Source organism: Anoplophora glabripennis, unplaced genomic scaffold, assembly GCF_000390285.2.
Source record: "Anoplophora glabripennis isolate ALB-LARVAE unplaced genomic scaffold, Agla_2.0 scaffold1320, whole genome shotgun sequence".
Lineage (NCBI taxonomy): Eukaryota > Metazoa > Arthropoda > Insecta > Coleoptera > Cerambycidae > Anoplophora > Anoplophora glabripennis.
The window spans coordinates 39,310-64,812 of NW_019417408.1; the positions used below are offsets into that span (position 1 = coordinate 39,310).

Genomic DNA, 25,503 nt, shown 5'->3' on the forward strand with positions numbered 1-25,503 from the left:
AATGAAATGTGCACGAAAAATATATATAAATGCTCGATAATTTACGTTCACTATTGAATAAAATTTTGCAATTTATAGTAATATAAATGCTCGATAAGTCGTAATCTCTATTAAACGTGGCAATACTGTAATTATTCGCTCATGCGTGTTTACTGACCGACAGTACATAACCTCCGAAAACAAAGCCGCATGTTGTTTTTTATAATCTGCAGTGCGGAAATAAGTGTGTTGGGTTTATTATTAACGCGAACTCTTTTTAAAACCAACAATATGAGTGGCAGTGAGATTCCTCAATACAGTTCATCAGAGGATAGTTCGGATGTTGTTCTTGATCAGCCTGTCCCAAAGAAAAGAAGAAAGAAGGTTGATAAGCAGTGGAAAAGAGAACAGGTATTCAGTAACAAAGCTTTGGATGAAAAATCAGTAAAAGAAGAAGGTATTTGGAGCTTTTATCATAAAAATGTCGATACAGAGGGCAACGTTAGTGCGATTTATCGTTGTAATAAAGTGAAATATCGAGGTGAGCAATGCGCCTCAGGGGTATATTTGCATTATTCCGCAAATACTGATGATATAGTTTTATACCGATCGGAATTGCTTCATACTTGCGAAAGTATAACTACCAAAGCAACCGTTACAATAAACGAACATACTAAAACGGAAATAAATAACCTGTTCCAAAACGATTCAAAACTAGAACCAAAAAAGATTTTAGAAATTTTGGCAAAGAATAATTTACCAATTCCAAAAAAGCAACAGTTAAATAATTATTTGGCTTCTTTAAAAAAGTCCAAATTTGGTTCGAACTCGATAAGTCTTGGGGAGTTACAGCAGTTTTGCATCGATCACTCTTCAGTTCCAGAAAATGAAGATGAGGCTTTTATAATAGCGCACCAAATGAATTACGAAGACCCCCCTTCCTTTCGATTTTGTATGTCAACGAAAAATTTAATCAGACAATCACAGAATGCTTGCCATGTTCATGCAGATGCCACCTATAAGCTTATATGGCAAGGTTTCCCGCTATTGGTGATCGTTTCACACTTTTGGAGTGGCAGTTTGTAGCAATGAGCAAACTGAGGATTTCATTTTTGCATTCAAAGCGCTAAGAACTGGTGCAGAGAAAATTTTGAGTGAAACCATTAATCCATCGATACTAATATGTGACGCGGCCCACAGTATACAAAATGGTTTCAAAAATGTATTTGGACCAAACGTAACAATAAAGATGTGTTGGGCTCATATGAAAAAAAACGTAAGGAAAAAAGCTGATCAATGTGTGCGTCCAAAAGAAAACATACCTAAAATCTTGCAAGATATTGATTATCTTCAGTTAAGTAAAAGTCAAGAGATATTCGATAAAGCGTCCATCACGTTTCTTTCAAAATGGGTTGAGCAAAAAGACTTTTCACGTTATTTTGAAAGTGAATGGCTACAAATGAATCGTAACTGGTATGAAGGGGTTCACAAGAAAAGCCCAAGTACAAACAACGCCCTAGAGGCATTTAACAGAGTCATCAAAGATGAAAATACCCTAAGAGAACGGCTTCCTCTATCCCGATTCTGTGTGATACTGAAGGAGTACGTAGCCACTTGGTCTAAAAACTATTCGTCAAAATTAAAAGAAGTGCACTTAAAACCGGTTATTGACCTACATTTGTGGACAGAATCTTATCAGTGGGCTAAAGCAGAGAAAAAAAATTGTTTTTAAAGCGACACCATCGGGCAATGTTTACATCGTTCCTTCAAAAAATACGACTGAGGTGAACCAGGGAGATCTTGAAAAGTGCATGAATCTAGACTTCGATAATTTTGAGGAATATAAGACTGTTATGTTTAGTGTATGGACAGTAACAATTCCCAACGAACAAAATGATTGGATTAATGGTGAATGCGATTGTCCGGCATTTTTTAAAATGATGATTTGTAAACACCTTGTGGGATTAGCCATACGGCTAAAACTTACCACACCACCTCCTGAAGCAAAAGCCATTCCAATTGGAGTGAAGAGACGTCGTGGGCGACCAGCCAAATCTAAAAAAGCTCTTTTAGTTCAATAGGTGAGTCATAAGTTAATATTTTCCTGATTTATGTTCACTGTAAATACATATGCCATTTCTTATTTCAGATAATCTCACCGATCTCGGATGAGTCAGATGTACTTTGTGCAATGATCTCTTTGTGCCTGAAGTATTTATTCCTCCGAATTAGAATTAAGTTTTGTTTTGTTAATACCTATAGATACCAATAAATTAACAATTTTCATTTTAAGTTTTGTTGCGACTATTTGATTTTTGAAATAGATTGCTACCAGAAATCCAGAAAACATGTTATTATTTTTGAGTTATGGGAGTTTGTTTTGTATTACATATTATATTGAATAAATGTTTATTTTGTGTTCACTGTTTTTGTTATTTTTGATGAAAATAAAAGTTTCTACTGTTTATGAGCTTTGAACTTGTTGAACCGTAAGTATAATCAGTTTTCCATTAAACGCTGATTCTACATTTATGGAGCATTTATTATCTTTTAACGAATATTTATAAATTTAACAAGCATTTGAGTTTGGTACTGAGCGATCCCTAAATTAATCAAGCCTCTATTATTTTTTGACAAATATTTTTTAATTTAGGAAACATTTGAATTTGATTTTGATTTGACGCTCAGTTCGTTACATTTATTAAGCCTATATAATTTTTATCGAATATTTAATAATTTAGGATGCAATATGAATTTGGCATGTAGAAATTATTTTATTTAACAAGCATCTATTATTTTTATCGAATATTTATTATTTTAAGAAGCATGTAAATTTTATACCGGGCATTCATTATTTTTATCGAGCGTTTATGATGTTTATCGAATAATTATTATTTTAAGAAGCATGTAAATTTTATATCGGGCACTCACTCTATTTATCGAGCGTTTATTATTTTTATAGAATATTTAGTTTCTTCTCATGCATATGAATAAATTAACTGGAAAATATAATATGCATTGGTACTAAAATATCGAGCATATAATTTTTACCCATTATTAAATAAATAAATTAATAAATGGAACTTACCTTTCTTGTAAAATAAAGTTCAAGCTTTAAAATGAGATGTCGTGCGTCTCAATCCGTCCAGTAGAACCATATATGGTAAAATTAGTGCGCGCGGAGACGGAAAATGTAGGAAATTTGTACTAAATTTGCAATAACTTTGGTTAAAGTTATTTATTTTTAATTTTAAAAAATACATGTTTGTTATGAGAAAACGTAACTATTAGCGAATAAATTGTACTAGCTATAAAAATAAACTTTTTACAGCCATTTAAACATTTAATTTGTTGATAACAATTATAGTCCCCAAGCCAGCGACCTTTTTTCGAACTGATTACAAAAGTCATGAAAATGGTCTGGATCGCTTCGTTTTAACGAGTCTACCACGTTGTAAAATTTTTAGAATATGGGAAGGGCGCTTTTCCGCACTGCGAGTACTTAAACCTGTCGTTTTGGGCGGGTTCTCTTTTGCGATTACAACACTCAAATTTTTTATTTCAATTAAAAGAAAATGTGTTAAATAAGAAGCAAATTGGGTTGTCCGACAAAATAGAGGGCGCAATTGTCAAGTCGTCGGACTTGTCGCTCTAGCGCGGTATGATTTTCCGATTACAAAACACCCAATTTTCATTTTAACTTACTAAAAATTGCCTAAAAAACGTAGTCCATACCTTGTCCGACAAATTTTCAGGCGCTTTTTTCCAGTCCAACAACCGAAACGTGTCGCTCATCGCAGATTAGGTTTTCCGATTACAAAAGTGATAAATTTTATATTTTTGCCTTTAGAATAAAATAATAATTAAAAAACAATACTTGTCCGACAAAAAAAACGACGCAAATTAATAAAATCTAATGCCTGATTTGGAGCCCAGCGCTCAGTCGTGTCCTAGCATTTGACGTGTACGCATCGCTGTGATTTCGATAATTAGACGTTTTATCATGGGCATGAATGATTTCAACCCTTCCTTCTTCAGAAAAGGTAAAAAAAAGCCTTTTGAGATTTTAGAGAAGAATGTGGCTTTCCAAGAGGCTTTCTTAAACTTAATTGAAACTTCACCATCTCAAACTGACATAGAGAGCAACATTTTTAACGAATGGAGGAGTTCACTTGTATCGAAATGTTCGAAAGAAGTTATAAAATCAATAGTTCTTCGGAGGAAGTTCTTAAGAAGAAAATTAAATCTTTCGACCCATCCAGTTTACCTCCTAGCAGTGAAGAGCTTTTGCAGCACGTCAAAAGAACGACGTATACTCGTATTAGCAGCATTTGGTGTAATGACCACCTAAGAACGCCAACCGAAAAAAACCCAGAAGAATGTGGCTGGATAATAATAGATGGCGACTATAACTTTTATTGGTTCGACGGTCCTGAAAGTCCAAGGCTCCAAGACATATCTATAGGTATGCTATAAAAATTTTATAAACAATCCCAAATTTTCCTTTGTACCCCGCGTAAAAGTGGGATTTTCTTTCTACATTCTTCGTGGGGTATAAAGAAATAGTATATTCTTACGCTAAGTTGCGTACCGTATTTTTCATTACAAGTGAAAATAAATTACTTTCCGCACGTGCGATGAAAAATCATATACAAATTATGGGGAGAAAAAAAACCTTCAATATTATTATAATCCTCGGTTGCGTCTTAGATAACAACTGCGTATCCTTTTTTTCCTCCCTAGGTTCGTAATATAGTTTGATGAATTAAATTTCGCAATTTTATACAATCTTTTTTAACATTATTTCAGATCAAGATAATCCAAGTGATGCATCTGACGGTGACGACGAAGATAGCACGAGTTAATCCGATGATGATTTGAGTGGAGACGATTCTGATTAGTCATATAATGTTTTACTTATTTATTTTTTCATTTGAAATGTTTTATTTTTTAACTTTTTCTTATATTTCTTAAAATAATTTAATTTTTTATATATTTCATTTTCAATTATTTTTTATGATGACATTATTAATAAAAAAAATACAAGTCGCAATTCATTGTCATTACATTTAAAACTAATTATATGTAACAATAATCGTTTTATTAAGTTTATGAAATTAATCGTTTCTTTTTGTCGGACTAGCAATATGATCCACTATTTTTGTCGGACAATGTCATATTTTGATAAAGAAAGTACTATTTTAGCACTTGGTATTTGTGTCCGAAATTTTGTAATCGGAAAACCTAACCTGCGATGAGCGACATGTTTCGGTTGTCAGACTGGAAAAAAGCGCCTGAAAATTTGTCGGACAATGTATGGACTACGTTTTTTAGTCAATTTTTAGTAAGTTAAAATGAAAATTGGGTGTTTTGTAATCGGAAAACCATATCGTGCTAGAGCGACATGTTGGAGATGTCGGACTCGACAATTGCGCCCTCTATTTTGTCGGACAACCCAATTTGCTTCTTATTTAACACATTTTCTTTTAATTCAAATAAAAAATTTTAGTGTTGTAATCACAAAAGGGAACCCGCCCAGAACGACAGGTATACCGGTACAAAATACCGCAAACAAACCTGATAATAACATATTTGATTATATTATTTCTTAATACCATAATTGTAGTTTTACTCATTTTACTTCATCAATTTATATATCTACACATTTTAATGGAATTTTTTGTCTTCTAGTCTCTATTTTATTTTTAGTCTTTGTAGATCAGAAATTCGGCGGCTGTTCCTTCTGCTATTCATCTGAATATAATTAAAAACATAATCAATAACTTTTCAAAATTTTTAACTTAACCATACTTTTAGTATAGCCACCACACATAAATGTAGTTAAAATCATTTTAACTTCAAACGGGAATACGACCCAACAGAAAAAAGGGGTAAAGAATCGAGTATAGCTAGTTGATTTGTTGAATTAAATGCACACATCTGTGCGATTACCGTTTATACAGGGTGTATCTTAAGTGATGACTTTAATTTCAAGGGGTGATTCCTTGTCGTATTTTAAGCAAAAAAGTGCATATGAACATCGGTCCGCAAGTGCTTCGTTACCGAGATACAGGGTGTCAAAGTTGGGAAAATAAATTGCATTTTCTTAAATATCTTTCGACTGATTCGAAATAATTTAATGAAATTTCATACACGGTTTTTTTTTTGGAATGACAAATTCAAAGCTGTGGTCAATTTAGGTGTATTTTTTTGAGGGCGCCACCGGCAACGATTTCGGCCTCTTTAATCAATCGCAACTTTTTTCTGCTACCCTGTTTGCCATTTTGGACTAGAATAATCGATTCTCCTACCTTATCTGCTTAAAAAAGATTTTAAAGAAATGTTTTTTTTTGTTGAATACAAAAATTCCTGTGATAACAAAATTCCGATGATATTTGGCATTAAAAGTGACAAGATACTGTCAGTTGACTATCTTTTAGTGTGCAGTTAACTATGAATAACGTTGAACAAGCTCAAATACATTTCATTTATGGGCTAGCAGATGGAAATGCTGCACAAGCCCGTCGAATTAGACCACTTCCATCAGAAAGAACTTTCATAAGGCTCCATGCTAGACTGTAATCTACAAATTTGCACTATTATGTTTATCGATATGACAAATAAGAATATTTTGAACTAATTCTGGCGTTGCTTATACAGGGTGTTTGTGCGAAATATTTTAGGAGGTGGTTGCCCAAGTTATTTTGTGAAAAAAGTTCATATAAATGTAGGTCGAAATATGCTGCGCTTCCGAGACACAGTATTTAAATTTTAATTTTTTATTTAATTTTAGTAATTACCATTTCAGAGTTTTAAAGATATAAACTCGAAATTTGAAACACACTTTGGAGGGATAAATGGACATTTTTTGGGGTGAACCAAATATTTCTACTTGCACCAGTGGCGTTCGTGCGAGAATGCCACAACTTTTTTTAATTAAAATAAATGGTACGCCACTGACTTTTCCCCATTTTGATATTTTTTTTAGAAATCCGCCATCAATTCTAAATGAAATTGGTCTCTTCAATTTTTTTCGTAGGATGCACCGTTCTTGAGGGAAAAATAAAACATATTTTATTGTAGGTTTTGTTAATCTTTTATTTAAGGGTCTCTTTTACTAAAGCGTCGTCAAAGTAAAAATTCAACATTGAAAATAAAAGTTGATATGAATGTGGGCAAAAAATTCTTCGATTTCGAGTTACAGGATGTTCAAAACTCTTTGAAATAATTAATAAAAATAAATAAAAAATTAAATTTTAAACACTGTATCTCGGAAACGAAGCATATTTCGACCTACGTCTATATGAACTTTTTTTCACAAAATAACTTCGGCAACCACGCCGTAAAATATTTCGCACTTATTTACAAACACCCTGTATGGGTGTCAGTTATACCCTATTCCTTTGATAAATAGGGGAAAAATTGTTGCCTTTGGAATTACGCATTGTATATTGAAAATATGAAAGAGCGTCCTTTGTTTCATAAAAAACATACTCTTCTTCGTTTTAGATATTCTTGGTTATCAAAATATTTTGCGTACATGCATAGATATTCGTTTTTAAGCAACTTCCGACAGAGCTAAATTTTGGTGAAGACCTTGGGTACACCGTTAGAAATAAAGTGTAAAAAGTCCCCATTGATCACATGTGTGCTAAAAAAGTTATTCGGGGTCAAAGTTCAAAATTTGAGGTTTTTTGGATTTTTTTCGAAAACGGTAAGTTTTATAAAAAAGTATCCCAGACAAAAATTATAGATCTTAAAATTATCTACAAAAATGGTCTTTATACTTTCTGTTCTAAGAATCACCTAATATCGCGATTCTAATAGTTGAAGGAATCACGTTCTACATGATATGCACAAATTTCCACACCACCTGTGAGGTAGTGTACTTTGGCGCGTTTTTTTTTAACGTGGTTTCCCCGGTAGGCCTACTCCACGAACTGTTATGACGGAATTTTCAGGGACAATACTCTTTTAACTGCATGATGATTATTGATATAGGTTATTGACTTTAACTGTAGTTCTGATTTCTTTTGATATTTTAATCTGATTCATACTCTATGTCTATTTTGACCGACCGAACTATTATATTAAACCACTTGACAACTAGTGTATGAATCAAATTATTTACAGTCTTCTAAACAACAACTTATAGGGAAAGTAAAAATTGGTCAAACCATTTAAATACCTATTATTTTTTATTTCCTGACCATGGTGAAAAATTCTAAACTGTATTAAAAAATATCATAACAGATTAATCAAGTGGTTACTATGGTTTGTATTATTTGTTATGATACAATTAAATTGCCAGGTTGACAATTGTAATATTTTAAAAATAACTAACTAGTTATGGAGTATACATTTACAAGATATTGTGATATGCACTTAATATATGGAGAAACACGATGTAATTCATTGAGAGTTCATAGATTATACGCAGAGAGATTTCCCAATAGACAACTATCGAATTCAAAAACATTTCAACGCGTTGATCAGCGGTTATGGAAAACTGGTATTGTAAGAAATACCCAACCAACTGGACATCGCCTTCCCTGGCATACAGCACACAAGTGAGCGGGAAAAGATAAAAATAATTGTGAGGTTGGGGTTCAGGTAACCTAACCAGTAATGGTTTGTCACTAACTTAAACCAGCTCTTTATCTTAATGATAAGTAATGACAAGTACAAAGTCAACACTGTCCACCGTCAACCATCGCCGTCTTCTTTTGCCGCTCGCTTGTGTGCCGTATGCCAGGGAAGGCAATGTCCAGTTGGTTGGGTATTTCTTACAATCGCTCACTTTGAATCTCGCTTACGTCTCTTGCGGGATTCAATACAGTTTTGGAAGGTCGGAGAATATAGGGCTCTAGGGATCGTGTCATTGGAGCTGGAGCCTTTGTTGTATATATTGGCTTCGGGAGACGACCTCTCCGCTGTAAAGGTCGTATAGGAATACCATCATCAGGACCATGGTAAGCTGTCAGAGTAGAGATGTGGTATTTCCCTATAGGTATTGTAGGATGTTCGATATTATCTACCTCAAAACTGGTGGGAGTGACTACTTTACATATCAGATGAGGTCCATTTCTCTTTGGGGCAAATTTTGATGTATAAAGGTGTTTGGCTTTACTTAAAGCATGGGTGTCCACCAAAACACGTTCTTTGAGGAAGGTACGTCTCGGCGGTTCTTATCAGTATATTTCTTGGAATCATCTTGGTTCTTTTCATGAGTCTCTCTAGCTCGCCTCAGAGTTTTTCCTATTCGATCTAGGAAGGCAGTTATCTGTGGAACATAATTCTGATCTTGCACAATTGAACGTAAATCTCGGCTTACATCATCAGGAGTTCGTAATTCTCGGAACGTTAGATAAGCTGGAGTGTAACCTGTACTTTTACAACGAGCGGTATTCAAAGCGAATCTAAGGGAAGGAAGTTGTTCTGACCAGTGTCTTTTGACTGGTAAAGATTGCTAATTGAGTCTTGAGATCTCTGTGCTTTCTTTCAACAAAGTTGCTGGATGGATGATAAACTGGTGTTACAGACTGTACGAAGCCTAGACCCAGGGCAACCTCATAACAGCACTAACAAATTGAGGACCATTATCACTATTCACTCGATGTGGGATACCACATTGTAATATAACTTCATAAACGAGGATTTTACTGCATTACTCGGCGGTTGCAGTCTTTAGTGGTAACAGTTCAATCCATCGACTTGCGGTGTTTTCTAGGATAAAGATCCAGCGATAACCCTCAGACGTTTCCGGCAATGGACCAAATAGATCCATAGAGAGGACTTCAAAGCGTTGGGATTGCACAGGCGTTTGGAGTAGACCGGCTGGTTTCAGGTTAGAAATCTGGAATTTTAGACATTCGTCACATTTGAATAGATGAGATGCAACATATCTTCTCATGTTTGGCCAATAGTAACGTTTGGCGATTTTATTAAGGGTTCTTTCAACTCCAAAATGTCCAGCAGCTCCTCCTCATCCTCGTCAGGAACATATCTGTACAAAATCCCATTGGACATTAGAAATCCTCGTTCAGACCAGCATTTGGCATTATTGGAATTTATTAATTCGGTTTCCTCTAAGGTTTTTATAATTTTTGAAACATCTAGTTCTAGTAATTGTTCATCTCTCAATTCAGAAGCAGAGCGGATGAGTAGATCAAGAGATATGAAATTGTATTACATTAACGAACCGGGGGTCTAGAGATCAGCGACCACATTAAGTTTCCCAGGAGTGTATTCTATCGTCAGGTCTAGTGCTTGTAATGACAAGGCCCATCTTACAGTCTACCACTAGGAGATTTTAAAGAAAGCAACCATTTGAGAGGTTGATGTTCACTTTGTAAAATGACTGTAGCTCCCTCTGTGTACCCACGGAATTTGTCTATGGGCCAAACAGCTGCGAGCGCCTCACGCTGTGTTGTACAATAGTTTCGTTCACTTTCTGTTAAAAGACGACTAGCACTGGTCTCTCATCATGTCCCTCCCCCTGGAGTAGACATGCTCCTAATGCATAAGAGCTTGCATCAGTGCGTAGAATATAAGGAAGTCTTGAGTCTGCCTGTCTTAAGCTTATCAAAAACGTGTTTTTGACTGAGTCCACACTCCCAACTTGCATTCTTTTTAGTCAGATTGGTCAATGGTCGAGAGATTTCGGAGAACTTGTAAATGAATCGACGAAACCATAAAGCAGTTTGGAGAAATGTCAGCAGTTATTATGGATTCTACCTTGGATGGATCGGGTTTTAAACCTTCAGGCGTGATTAGATGCCAAGATATTTTATGGAAGTACAACCAAAAGTACATTTGTTTCTGTTAAGATTAAGTTTATTTTAGTTTTATTCTATTGTTATGTGGGTGTCGGTGGGTGTGCGTGTAGGTGCGTCTGAGTATGTAGATGCGCGAGCGCGTGTGCGTATGTGTGTGTGCGCACGTTGAGCTGAATAAAATCTAACTTGTTCTACATATTTGTCATTCATTAAATTTAGGTCCATTCCACCGAGCGACCTGAACACAACATATGCCTTTACGAGCGAAGGCGAAGTCGTCAGAAATTCCTTTTTTTATCGAAAAAAATTTTAGAGAAGTGTTCTGATATAGTGGGCCAAACTTTCCTTTTACTATTTAATTACCTACAGAGATGAATGACAACATTTTAATATGATAACTTTTATTTTCAGTTTCCTAATTCTGCTGTGGATCCTGATTCTAAGGTAATTGCAGACCAGAAATCTGGAATACTTCCTAGCGATATAGAACTAGACAATTCATCAAGGGATCTTCTGTTGAGGTTGCTAGAACTCAATCCTACTCGAAGACTTAGGTCTTTTCGAACTTTGGAAACTATTGCCTTCTATAAAGGCTTTAACTTTAGGAACATTAAAGATAAGAAGGTAAAAAAGCATATTTCTTTTTTATAAGTAGACAATAATATATAAATATTTTTTACAGACGAAACCTAATGATTTATTAAAATTATGTTTTTCCCCTCATGGATCGAAGAATTCTAAAGATCATAAAGAAGCCTTTGAAGATTTTGAGAAAGTCTGACGACAACAATTAACAAAACAGGCTAATTTAGAAAACACAATATATGGAATAAATTCATATACTCAATTTAAAATTTTGAAAGGCCATCCTGTGATGTACATTTAAGAGCCGTTACGTCACCAGTGTTGACGTTATGACGTAATCGACGATTTTTTTTAAATACAAACAGGGGTCGTGGGATACCTACCTCATTTGACAGGTCTCCTAATCGTTTATCCAACAACGGTATAATTATTTGAATATTTCTTTCTACACGGTCAACTAAAATTATGTATTTACTTAAGTAGAATGAAATTACAATAAATGTTCAAACTGATGACCTTCAGCAATGATACAATGAGAATAAAGGGCAGTAAATTCTTCTCTAACATTTTCTAGAACCTCAGGGGTTATTTGTGCAATCTCCGTTCTGATGTGATCTTTTAACTCTTCTAAACTGACTTTGATAAACTTTGGTCTTCAAGTAGGTATCCTCATAAAAAGAAGTCTAGTGGAATCAGATCTGGAGACCTTTGTGGCCATTCGATCGATCCTCTCATCCCTATCCACCTACTACGGAAAACGTTAATGTAAGTACATCGTACATAAACGATGTAATGTGTAGGCACACCATCTTATTGGAACCACAAATCATTTCTATTTGGGATTGTGGCAACAGATAACCCTGCAGAAATTCTAGACATCGAGGACTAGTCATGTTCTCTTCAAAAAAGTATGTGCTTATAATCTGGTTCTTTATAATTCCGGCCCAAACTTTCACATTTTCTGGATATTGTGTTAGACTTCTTCATCCAATATTGATTTTCACTTGCCCAGTATCGATACGTCTTGCGGTTTATGTGGCCGTTGAGCATATGAAAAAAGTACCTTTTTATGAAACTCCGATTTCTATTAGATCGTTCCATAATGGTTTCGCAGAATTTGATTCGTCTATTAGTCACTTTCTAACAGCTCTTGGAATGTACTTTGTACGGACGACACCTTTCCTTTTTTAGTACTAGAACAACAAAGTTGATTGGGGTAAATTATTATCCATTGCGACATGTTTCGAGTTAGTATGAGGATTTTTTTGTAACGCAAGTACTACGTCAAGTTTTTTGGCCTTAGGAATTGTTTTTCTCCCACTTTTGGGTAGATCTCTAACATGGCCCGTTTCTCGAAACTTTTTCTCAATTTTTCTTATTACTGATTAATAAATTGCGAACTTAGTAGTAGTAGTAGTAGTAAAAGGGGCGGCCTCAGCCTGGCAATTAGGCCACAAGTGGGCCCTTTTTGCCTATCCCGCCGTCCCATCACCTAACCTCTCTGCCTTTGACCTACCCGACGCCCTGATGAAGGCCAGTATTTTGGTCCATGGAAGATCTCTCACCTCAACCCCTTGCAGCTCTTCAGCACCAAAGACTTTATGTCTTATTCTCCCAAAGGCTGCACAATGTCCCAGAAGGTGGACAGGGGTGTCCTCCCCTTCTCCATATTTCGGGCATAGAAGGTCCTCCTCAATTCCTATTAAACTTAAATGCCTCCTAAGTCTGCAGTGACCTATCAGAACTCCCACCATTTAGTTTAAGGCTCTTCGACTGAGGCTCAGCAGCCATCTCGTCTTGGATTTGCTAGGTCCATGTATAAAACTATGGGTCTGCCTACATCCTCTATTTCTCTTCCAATTCTGACCTAAAATTTGATAGGCCCATTTATTGAGGGCCCCATTAATGCTGCCTCGTGTGATACCTAAGATTGGTTCAGGTTCCCGGCCAGGTCCCCTGGACCCGAGACGAGCTAGTTGATTCGCCCTCTCGTTACCAGGGATACCCATATGGCCTGGGACCCAAACCAACTCTACTTCTCTTCGTCTGGCCAATGACTCTAGAGCGTCTCCATATTCCTGGACAAGGGCAGACCTAGTCCTCGGGGAGCTTACCGCTCTGAGCGCGGCCTGACTGTCGGAGTAGATAAAAATCTTCTCCTCTGCACAATTCCTTACCTCCTCCTTGCTTGCTACCATCAAATAGCAAAAATCTCGGCCTGGAAGACTGTAGCATACATACCCAGTGAAAAGCTTTCCTGGATGCCGCTGCCTTCCAGATAAAAACCTGCTCCAAAAAACTCGTCTTCTACCCGAGATCCATCAGTATAGCATACTAGGAATCCCGGGGAGAACATATCACCATCCTGCTTCCACTGCTCTCTCCAGGGGAAAGTGGTGATATACTTCCTTCCCAACCTAAGCCGGTCCTCTGCTTCCGTAACCCTCATGGCGGATATTGGGATGTCCCTCTCCGCCTTGAGGGCCACGGCAGCATGGCCCTCAGTGCGCCCTTTCGCTCTCCAACCGCCTGCGTCCCTTATCCTAAGGTATGCCGCCATCGCCTCCCTCACAATCCATGTAGGAAGGGTCGGCAGCCCCAGAAGGACCTCTAACACGGCCGTTGGGGTCATTGCCCCTGTAATACCTAAGCAGGCAAGTCTTTGGATTCTCACCAACTTCCTGGCTACCGTCACCGGGTCCACACGACAGTTTGCTGTCCAGGATTACCCCCAATTACCCATACATGGTTGGAGCCCCGAAATTGCGAACTTAAGTCCTTACTTTATCTCCACAGCTCCATGATTAAAATTTCGATTCGTTCGGTTTCTGTAAGCTTCATTACTAAATTGTACTGATTTAATTATTTTATGACTATTTCACTCTTGTCAAATTGAACCAAACAAATAATCGTAAATGTGACAGGATAGTGATCAGAATGTAGTACTTTTATTAGTCAATGTATTTTTTTCCGAATCAATAAAAATAGTAGAAAACACTACAATGTTTTCTTTCCAGTACCTACCGGTCCTTAGCGTTAATTCAATGAATAAACATTTATTACCTGATTTTATTCTACTTAAATAAATACACAAATTTAGTTGACCCTGTAGAAACAAATATTCGAATAATTATAGCGTTGGATAGACGATTAGGAAACCTTTCAATTGAGGTATCTTATGATCCCTGTTTGATTTAAAAAAAATTGTCGATTATGTCTTTACGTCAGCACTTGTAACGTAACGGCTCTTAAATGTATATCACAAGATGGCCTTTCAAAATGACGTGTTTTAGGTTTTTTTTTTCAAAAATCGACTATTTTTGAAATAATGAATTTATTCCATACATTTGCATCATATTGTATGTAAGAACCATTATAAGCAGTAGGTAGAAATATAGTAATAGATTTATAAATGAGGAGGGTAGCTAAGACCGATTTTCGGACTATTTGAATGTTGGACTTAAATCTAAAAAACCATTTTTTTATTATTTATTATCAATATTTAATTGATGCCACCCCAAACGGAACCTCTCTCCACCACTCTCACATAATTCTTCTACCCCTTTTAAGGATTAGATAAGCATAATTCAGAAAAGGTATGGCTTAATTTTTCTGCATTTAAAGAGTGTTTACTCCCCTCCAAGTAATTTTTTTTTCAAAAAAGTTTATCCGGACTACCCACTCTCACCCTTATCTTATAACTTGATTACATACAGTCCGGAAGACCACAGATTCGTGAACTCAAAATAGGCAGATTTAGGCTAATTTACATATATCCAAAATCACTTCAATTCGCCGCTTGATGGCCTCGAAGTTCGTGAAAATTTTTTGAATTTTGTAAGTAACTCGAATAGGTATTAATTGATTTTGATTATTTTTGGGGTGTGGACTTTTGCTTTCAATCTACAGATTTTGATGTTATACAGAGTGTTTTTTAAAACTTAGTCCTACAAAATTGATGTATGGTGATAACATCCGTTCATAGCTTTTTCCCCTTTTGGGCAATATTAACAAGTATTTTTTATTTAATAGGTGATACCATTTGGAAGTTTATAGAATTTTGATTAAATGAGCGGTTTGGGTACAAAAAAATATTTTTTAAATGTCTACATTATCTTACCACCCATAATTACAATACTTAACGAAGTGCTAATAGGCTCTGATTTTGTAGGTTGACTGTAATTTTAGTTTGATATTGTTTGGGTAGCATTATTACTGCCCCTGTTATTTTACCCAATAAACTGAATGGGGAATTTTATTTAGAATTTTTGGCAAATCCAAGTTATTGGAGGATGTGACGTTATTACTCAGAGCTAACATGTGATTTATGCATGATGGCGCCACACCCCAAAAATAATCAAAATCGATTAATACGTATTTGAGTTATTTACAAAATTCAAAAATTGTTCACGAACTTTGAGGCCATCTAGCGGCCAAACGAAGCGATTTTGGATATAGGTGAATTAGCCTATATCTGCCTATTTTGAGTACACGTATTTGTGGTCTTCCGTTGTACACGTTATTCAGGGACACCCTGTATAATGGAACTACATACAAGGATTCTGTATTTCATCACAAAAAAGATGATTTTTACACCCTCTTCCATCTTTTCTTTTCCCCACCACGCTCACAGGGTTAGATTTAAAGAAGGATGATAAAAGAAGAGTTATGTGCGAGTGAGGGGAGGTTCTGTTTGGGGTGGAATCAATTGAATATTGATAACACATGATAAGGAAATGATTTTTTAAAATTTAAGTTCAAAATTAAAGTAGTCCGAAAACCGCCCCTCCTTTAAAATGGCTTAGTATTAATTCAGTGTTACTAATTTGAATCATGTATTGAAAATCTCAAATTTGTCATTAAATCTAGTTTTACATGACAAATATATCTTACGATCTTCAGATTATTTGAGTTTACAGAATGATTTGGGTAATATTGAAATATGGTGCAGAGAAAACCGATTAGAAATCAATGTTTCAAAATATAAAGTTGTCACTTATACCAGAAATATGTGTTACGAAAAATATACATATAAAATCATTAATGAGAACTTGGTTCTTATTCACAAAATTAAATCTTGAATACTAGTCTTAATTTTCTTAAATACAAAATAAAAAATTTGGATGATTAGTAACATTATAAATTATAACGTATTCAATGAATATCAAAAATAAATGCATAACTTTTCCATATATTTTATTTATTTTTGACATAGGCGCCGGAACTTCTACATTTTACTGTGTGTGTTCAAATCCCAAATAACAGTAAACAGAGTAAGGAATCTTTATTTATGAAAAGTGTGATATAGATAATGTTCGTAATTTTTAATCACGAATTTAGAACTTAAATAAGTACTACAAAAATTGTTCTTATAGTTTTATTTTTATTTTATCGAAAATTTCTAATAATAGATGAAAATTACATAGCCACACAAAAAATATTGTTTTTCGGGTCTGGAGTCAGATTGTGATTACTCATGTTTTCGGGATTGCTGAATCCGAATCCATGATCCGTTTAATCCAATCACTTCAGGTTGTACCAATAACCCTATATAATCTCATAGCCCTTTATTACAACGCTCCACCAGATATAGTGCGGCTCAAAATAATTCGATTTAGCTAAACGTACCTTAGTTCAAAGTTGCTCCGTTTGGACAGTATACGGCCCTGAAGTTGCAATTTTGAAATCATTTTTTTTATATAAATTTAAAACGCCTTATGCGATTTTGCTAAAATTTGATAAGTTAAATCAGCTCTATAGAATAATAAACGCCATATCAAAAGTATGAGTAATATCAAACCATTGGCGCAAAACTTGTTTTTTTTTTTGGTAATTACAAGTCTCGATAACTGGTTTATTCGAAAATTGTAATTTTAATCATTGGCAGCAATTTTGACACAAAAATTAAATTAGGAAAAAATTATTTACAATAGACCTTTTTAGTAGTGATGTTACATACGCCAAATAATAGGCAACTTATAGTAGACATTTTCATGAAGAATTTCTCAGTATTTTTACTAGATCGATTTTGTATTTTGGACCTATGTGTCAAAAAAATTTCTTCTTTGTCATGACCTTAGATATCGCGATATTCGGGCTCTATTAGAAATATTTAAAAAGTTTCAAACCCCAAGTGACAAACTAAATGAATTTTATAGTAAGTAATTAATAACTATTTAAACGCATACAAAGATTTACACGACGAAGAAAATTGAAATGTACTGTTGCATAGTGTTGCTCTTCGTTTTCTGCCGATGTCATGTAAACCACAGACCTAAGATGACTCCATAAAAATAATTAATTGGTTTTAAGTCGAGAGAACGTGGTGGTCAATTTACAGGAGCATCATTACCTCTATCCATCCATTTATTTGGGTACTGTTGATTTAAGTGGTTACGAACAGGTAAGGAAAACTGTGGTGGAGCCCCATCGTGCATTAACCACATATTTCTCCGAAGTTGTAGAGGTACATTTTCTAACGAGCCTGGCAACGTATTTTATAGATGTTCCAAATAAATTTCTCTCGTTAATCATTGTGGTAAAATGACAAAACCAACAATAAATTTTCCAATTATTCCTGCCCACACATTAATTTAAAATTAGTTCGTTTTGAAAATATCTAACATTCACTGTGTGCGAATTTTCGTCTGCATAAACGTGTTCATTGTGAAAATTAGTCACCCCTCTTCTTGTAAAACATGCTTCATCGGTAAACAAAATATTGTTCCCAAAGTCCCAATCCATTTCTCTCTGCTTATTAACAAATCGACAAAAACCTAGGCGCCTTTCAGGGTCATGGGGTAAGAGGTCTTAAACTGGCTGCTTATGGTACGGATGTAACAACTGTACCCGATTAACAATATTTGTAGATACTCCTATTTCCCTACTTAATCATCTCGGCTTCGTTCCGGGTCTTCTTCAACACGTTCCAAGATATTTTGTTCAACTTCATGAAGTTTGTTAAAAAGTGTCATTTTTATTTAAAGAGTATCAAGAACAGTTGTATATTTTTCTCATTTAATTTCTGTGTCAAAATTGATGCCAATGATTAAAATGACAAATTTCGAATAAACCATGAGAGTAATTGAGTCTTATTAAGAGTACCTTTTTTGTAGTAAATAATTAACGTCATATAAATTTTATACTTAAAATTATTTTCCTCCATTTACTAAAAAACCCAAGTTCTACGCCAATGGATTGATATTAGTCATAATTTTGATATGGATCTATTGCCCTATTATAAAAAAAACGATTCAAAATTTTGATATGGAGTTTATTGTCCTATTATAAAAAAAAGAATTCAAATTTAGAACTTCAGGACCGTATACCGCGCAACCGAGCAACTTTGAACTAAGGTAAGTTTAGCTAAATCGACTTATTTTGAGCAGCACTGTATCTGGTGGAACGTTGTAAAGACCTTTTAGGGACATCCTGTATACTGTGAATAGAGGGTTGGTAGACGAGTAAGCATACTGAATGTCGTGTCATTTTCCATTGTTTTTTCAACTGCTTGGCTGGCAGCAGGTTGGTTTTCGTCCGTTCTCTTTATCTTTTATGTTCCTTTTCAGAGTTCGAGCTCTCACCTAAACCAGAAGATGTTGTGGGTTTTTCCGTTTACCTGCTTTCGATTTTTCACTTCTTCAGCAGCTCTTCGTATCACATAGCATCAGTTCTTCTTGGTGCTTCAGTTGGCTGATAAATTCCTGCAGTCTCTTGTTGATGGTGTTCATGATTCTCTGGAATTCCTTCTAATCGCGACCCATCCTTTAACAGTCTTGAATGGTGGTGGTGGCTTATTTAGGAGATTCGCTTTGCTTCGTCACGCTGTCGACGTTTGAGTCGCTGTCGAAGTACATGGAGCCTGCTTTTATTTAATCGTCAATATACAATAGATACTATACAGTCAGTGATCATAAACAAATATGTTATGTTATTATACAATAGAAGGCTGGTATTAAGGGACAACATATTGCTAAAGGATATGGAAAGCCTCAGCATTCTGACAATGACCTCTGATGTTATGCTTGCATAAATTAATTATAAACTGCGTTTCAAGGTTCTCTTCCCTGGGAGAGATGAATGGGATCGAAACAGAACCTACCACAAATAGCTGTTAGTACACAGACAGCTTTACAACTCATTAGAGTGCAGTTATCCATACTTTATTTTAAAAGTACTAGGTACCTATCTGATTTAAATAAATTCAAACATTTTTCTAGAAATCCTAACTTTAGTGTTTAAAACTTTAAATGTATTACTGTTGAATTTGCATTATTCAATATATAGAAAACTAAAGCACGGTTCAACGAGCAATATGTAAAATTGGCACTGAAAGGATATCTTTTTAACTTTTCCCTAGTAAAACATAAATGAATGGTTTAACTAATAACCCAAATATTACATAGCGATCCTGCCTATTAATTCTGGAATATGTACGAAGCTGTTATTGGTAAAAATATGACCAAATATTACAATGTTACATGGTATACTGCATTTCAAGGTTCTGTGGGTTCTCTGGATGGAAACTAATCAGTCTAAAGAAGAAAAAGAAGATATTATCATTGCCCAAACATCAAGTGGAGTCACTACCTTTAATAATTTATTCTCATCCTGTTGGATGTATAAACGTTTCAAGGATTCAGTAAGGAGGACAATTTCCAGAAACGATCTTCCGGCAACGAGAGAACAAGCAGTATAACTTTCATTATTTTATTTCAGCATCATTTTAGGAAATAAATGGAGTGTAAAATAGTAATTAATGTAAGAATATCAGTCGTCTGCTCAGGAAGTGGAAGTGGAAAAAAGAAGGAATTTAATGGTCTAAAAAAATTGTTGGGAAGATCACCTATAAGTATATTATTTAAGAATTTTTCAAAATATTGTAAGTATGAAATTTTCTTGTCATGTGGTTATATTTAAAAGTTAGCTTATAATAAAATTTGTATACCTAATAGGCCCATTCAGTAGAATTTTTTTGCATATTCCAAAAGTTTACCCTTTAATTAGTTAGTATGCCAAAAATCTATTTTCAACGAGAAATGTGTGAAATAAATTAAAAAACAGAGCGCGGAAAAACGTTGAGCAACCATTGCCTGACGTCATAATACCGGTACGGACGACTGGCAGAGCACTCCGCTCGCGCTCGCGTCGCTCTCATCCCATTCTGTGTTAATACATACGGTGTGTGGTTCGCTTGGCCAGTTTCGTTAATCATTGTTTTTATGTCTAAATGGGTCGAAACCGAGGATTGTACAAATATTGTATAGTTCCAGGCTGCAAAAGAACCTCAGGATCGACTCCGAATAAAATATTTATTTCATTACCGAAAAATGAAAAGTTTGTGTGATGTTATCCACGGTTTCCCCAGCCACGGTATACAACTCAAAACTACCTTCGTTTTTCTTTGGTTGCACGTCTAGGGGGTTGTAAATTATTATTATTTGAACATTTAGAACACAATTTTCAACTTTATGCCGGAAAAAAAATTCTACCCCATCTAAATGTTCGTGTTCACAAAAAATTCGAAATACGTCGGCGAGAGGGACATATAAGCAGTTAAGAACCACTCTCGTTTTCTTTGGTTGCCCTTCTAGGGTGTCGTAAATATTATTATTTGAATATTTAGAACAGAATTTTAAAATTTATGCCGAAAAAAAATTTCTACCTCATCTAAACGTACCCGTTCACAAAAATTTCGAAATACGTCGGCGAGAGGGACCTATAAGCAACTCAGAACCACCCTCGTTTTTCTTTGGTTGCCCATCTAGGGGATTATAAATATTATTATTTAAACATTTAGAGTAGAATTTTCAAATTTATGTCGAAAAAAAAATTTCTACCCCATCTAAACGTTCCCGCCCACAAAAAATTCGAATTACGTGGCGAGAGGGACCTATAAGCAAATTATTTAAATAATAATATTTTACAACCTCCTAGACGGGCAACCAAAGAAAAACGAGAGTGGTTCTGAGTTGCTTCAAATACTAGTCAAAGTACTACTGGCACATACAGGGTGTTCCTAAATAAGTGTCGCAACGGAAAACTGTAAATTCCTCTTGACAAAAAAGAAACATTTTTTCCTCTTCCATTTTTCTCTCCGGGCTTTCGTTTTCGAGATACACGGTGTCAAAACTTTATACAAAACATCTTAGGAATCGTTTGAACAACAGGACTGAGCTTTTGTACACACATTAACACTATTAATAGCTACTTTTTCGCACCCTTCTCGAATTCATTCGACGTGCCAGTGGTGGAGATTTTAAGGTATCGTAAGGGTTTTTCCCCCCTATATTTTACGCCACTGGAAAAATTGACTTTTGACAGCAAATTCTAAAGCGCCAATGAATTTTACACAATAAGAGTTCTCTTGGTTCATTGCTCTAAAGTCAACCGTTTTCAAGAAAAATGACTTTTTATGAACAAAAGCAAACATTTTTGCTAACTTTCCATGTCAATACTATCGAAAAGTTGACCGATAGAGGTGAAGCCGCAGCGGCAGAAAAAAACATGATTAGAAGATGTAATGCGTGCATTCAAGCCAACGGACGTAATTTTGAACAGTTTCTGTAAATTTTACTCGCCAAATTGATAAAAAAAGTTAAAATCCTATCTGTTGTTAAATTTCGTTAAAATTGTTAATTATTACTACCTATTTTTTGAATCCTACAAAAGATTTTCGAAACGTTAGCAAAATGTTTGCTTTTGTTCATAAAAAGTCATTTTTCTTGAAAACGGTTGACTTTAGAGCAATGAACCAAGAGAACTCTTATTGTGTAAAATTCATTGGCGCTTTAGAATTTGCTGTCAAAAGTCAATTTTTCCAGTGGCGTAAAATATAGGGGGGAAAAACCCTTACGATACCTTAAAATCTCCACCACTGGCACGTCCAATGAATTCGAGAAGGGTGCGAAAAAGTAGCTATTAATAGTGGTAATGTGTGTACAAAAGCTCAGTCCTGTTCAAACGATTCCTAAGATATTGGCCAAAAACTAAAGTTTTTCCATCCACATCCACAAGTACCGAGTCTAGTACGTTGGGTACATTTGTACAAAAATGGAACGCAAAAGAAAATATACAAAATTTACCATTTACGTCACTGATAAAAATCCGAAAATGGATTTAGGTAGTCCAAGTCATTCTATGTTTATAATAAATATGTTGTGTGAAAAATGCATTTCAACAAGACTTATACTCTTATAAACTCTCTATTTATACACTTAAAAACATAGGTATATAATATAGGTAAAAGTATAGCAAATATCTACACATCTCTCCGACTGCTCGCGATTTGATCGCCGAGTGGCCGGTATCGTGACGTCATTACCTGTTCTCCCGCAGTGTTGACCTTTTAAGTGCCTTACAAATTCAGAATTAAATATATCACTTATTATTAATCCTATTGACCTAATTTTTTAAAGATATATTTAGGTGGTTAAATACTATCAGAAAATGAAAGAAAAAGTTTAAAATTATATATCACTGAATGGGCCTATTGCATAGTTACATATGTATAGATTATATTTAGAATAGGTAAATGACACGGAGTTTAAATAAATTATATGACTCTCTTATAGATCAACTAAGTAAATATTTTAGAAATAAAATTAAATGAAGCTCGTTACATTTACAAACAAGTACAGGAAGTTATCAAAGCTATAGAGATAAAAATTGAACAATCAAATTAGGTCGAGAAAAGGTAATTTTCACAAATAATATTGTAAACGATATAAACCAAATTTTTTAACAAATTTTAAATTTCGATATTAATTAAGAAAAGCGAAAACGTTACAATGAGTTTATTTGATGTTTAAGTTGCTGTAAGTATTTTACCAATAATGACAAATGACGAAAACTACTAAACTAATGGATGATATAGAACTGTATTACTCTATGTTTAATGATGATGGTAAACATCATTTAATAAAATTTGTTTTAAAAACGCGATTATCTCAAAATGCGAAACTTAAATTTTCTGTAAATTATGAAACAATACCAACTTTAATTGGTGATATGAAAAGATTCCTTTTAACTAAGGAACTCTTAGTATCCGAACGGGCACGGCTCTACAATTGCAACTTTTAAAAACTAAACAAGGTAACAAATCCTTTGAAGAATTTGGAAGATTTTGGTAAAGAATTGCAAGATCTTTTTGTTAACCCAACTATTTCACAGTCTAATGATAATCCTAATGCACATGGCATATTAGGTCAATGAAATGAGAAAACCGCTATAACACGTTTCGCGGATGGATTAGGAAATCCAAAAATTGGTACAGTAATATCGGCCACAAATTTGTCTTCATTATGTGAAGCCATACGAGTCGCACCAGATGAGGAAATATAGGAATGTAACCAGTCTCAAATTATAACTATTATCTAGTAATTGCGGAAAATTTTCAAATTCTAGACGTTTTAGTCACTGCAGACAAGGAGAAAGAGGGTTTCAATTCCATTAATATTTCAATTCAAATTTTAGGCCTTGACAATTTAAACAAAAACCAAAAGATTATTATAGTAACGACAAGGGCAGAGCGATAATCTCGTGTCAGCATTTTTGCGAATCAGAGACCTAGACCAGGAAATGCGTATTTCATTAAAAATGATGAATCAGGCAATATTCAAAGTAAGTCACCTGGCACCACAAGTAATGATAGTAACATTTCTCGTAATGACGAAACTCGAAGATTTTTCGAGAATGCAGTGAATAAACAAATTTATATAATTATGTAATAAGGAGTTTCATTGAATTGGAAAAAAATTAATTTTCTGTTAGACAAAGGTGGTTCTTTATGCGCCATAAAGCGTGAATGTCTGGATAAAGATGATATAATTCATGAGAAAAAAGTGGAAGTAAGTGGTATCAGAGGTCATGTGAATGCAATAGGGTATACATATTTAGCTTTAGAAATAGAACAATCTTCTTTGGAAAAATGATGGTTTAATAGATAATAATTTTTTGAAAAAAAAAAAAAATGTTTATTTATAGATCAATTACAATAAAAAGGAACCGATAAGAATACAATTGAATATAAGACGCTTTCTGTACACAATTATAAATAAACAGTATTTATCACAGAAGCTTTAACCAAAAGGCTATTGTGAATAACTACTTGCAACTACTTAAGAAAAACATCACAACTAAATAAAATAACATATATAACACATTTTATAAGAATATGGATCCATTATCGCAAGGTAAACATAACTATTACCCGTATTTCTGATTAATAGTCATGAAAAAAAAAATTTTGTAGTATTCAAAATCAATTTTTTTTACGTTCTTTTTGTAATTATTTAAATTATTAATCCGTTTTATATTTTCAGGCAGTTTACTGAAGTAGTCGGAGCTACATATATTGCCCGATTGTTTTTACACATCGCGGTCTGTAAATTCTATTTTCATTGCTTCTAGTCTGATAAAACTTTAAATGTATTACTGTTGAATTCGCATTATTCAATATGTAGAAAAGTAGGACACGGTTCAATGAGAAATATGTAAAAAAAATAATACTTTAGAACCGAAAAGAATGTCTTTTCTTCACATCATCCTAGTAAAACATAAATGAATGGTTTAACTAATAACTTAACCCAAATATTACAGTGTCAAAAACAAAATAAAGTGCTTTTAAGTTAATAATAATAATTAATAATAATATTAATAAAAACTAGTAATTAGACAAACTTACATAATCGCAAACAATTAGCACAGACAATATAGCTTATCGCTTGAGACTGCGTGTTAAATGCTGGAAATTGGCAACCTATACTCCGCGGTCGAAATTATAGAGAGTGACTCATCGCTAGCTTTTGAACTAGTAAGGGGGATGAAGCGTGCCGGGAACGAAAATCCATGGCGTGTCTGCGTAAAAGGCAACAAGATATAGAAAATATCGAAAAAAGATAATAAAACATAACATCTAATATTTTTTTACGGTTTGCTATAACCGGCACTTTGATCCATTTTAATTATTACAGCATTTTAAAACGTCCCAGTTGTGTTTTTTTAATTTATAAATTTATTATAGCAATGGAATTAGACCCCTCGTCTACGCTTATGCTATGACGTTTCTCAGGACGGATAAATCAAGTCCGTTTACACCCACTAAAAAACATTTCCCTATTCCCTACCAAGTGCAAAAGACAGAGATAGAATATAGATCGAC

The 25,503-nt window shown here is 34.5% G+C and overlaps 1 protein-coding gene across 1 annotated transcript; it reads left to right on the plus strand.

The window, feature by feature from the left end:
- Positions 1-270: 270 nt before the first annotated feature.
- Positions 271-11,619, plus strand: LOC108913815. The gene is made up of 3 exons (XM_018719440.2): positions 271-480; positions 11,169-11,381; positions 11,440-11,619. Exons 1-3 carry the CDS (start codon positions 271-273, stop codon positions 11,536-11,538), a joined length of 522 nt encoding a protein of 173 aa, XP_018574956.1. The 3' UTR covers positions 11,539-11,619.
- The last annotated feature ends 13,884 nt before the right edge of the window (positions 11,620-25,503 follow it).

Coding starts and splice junctions, on each gene's coding strand:
- LOC108913815 (XM_018719440.2), top strand. CDS start 271: ATGAGTGGCAGTGAGATTCCTCAATACAGTTCATCAGAGGATAGTTCG. Junction 481..11,168: donor ATGTCGATACAGAGGGCAAC/GTTAGTGCGATT, acceptor TTTTATTTTCAG/TTTCCTAATTCTGCTGTGGA. Junction 11,382..11,439: donor GGAACATTAAAGATAAGAAG/GTAAAAAAGCAT, acceptor TATTTTTTACAG/ACGAAACCTAATGATTTATT.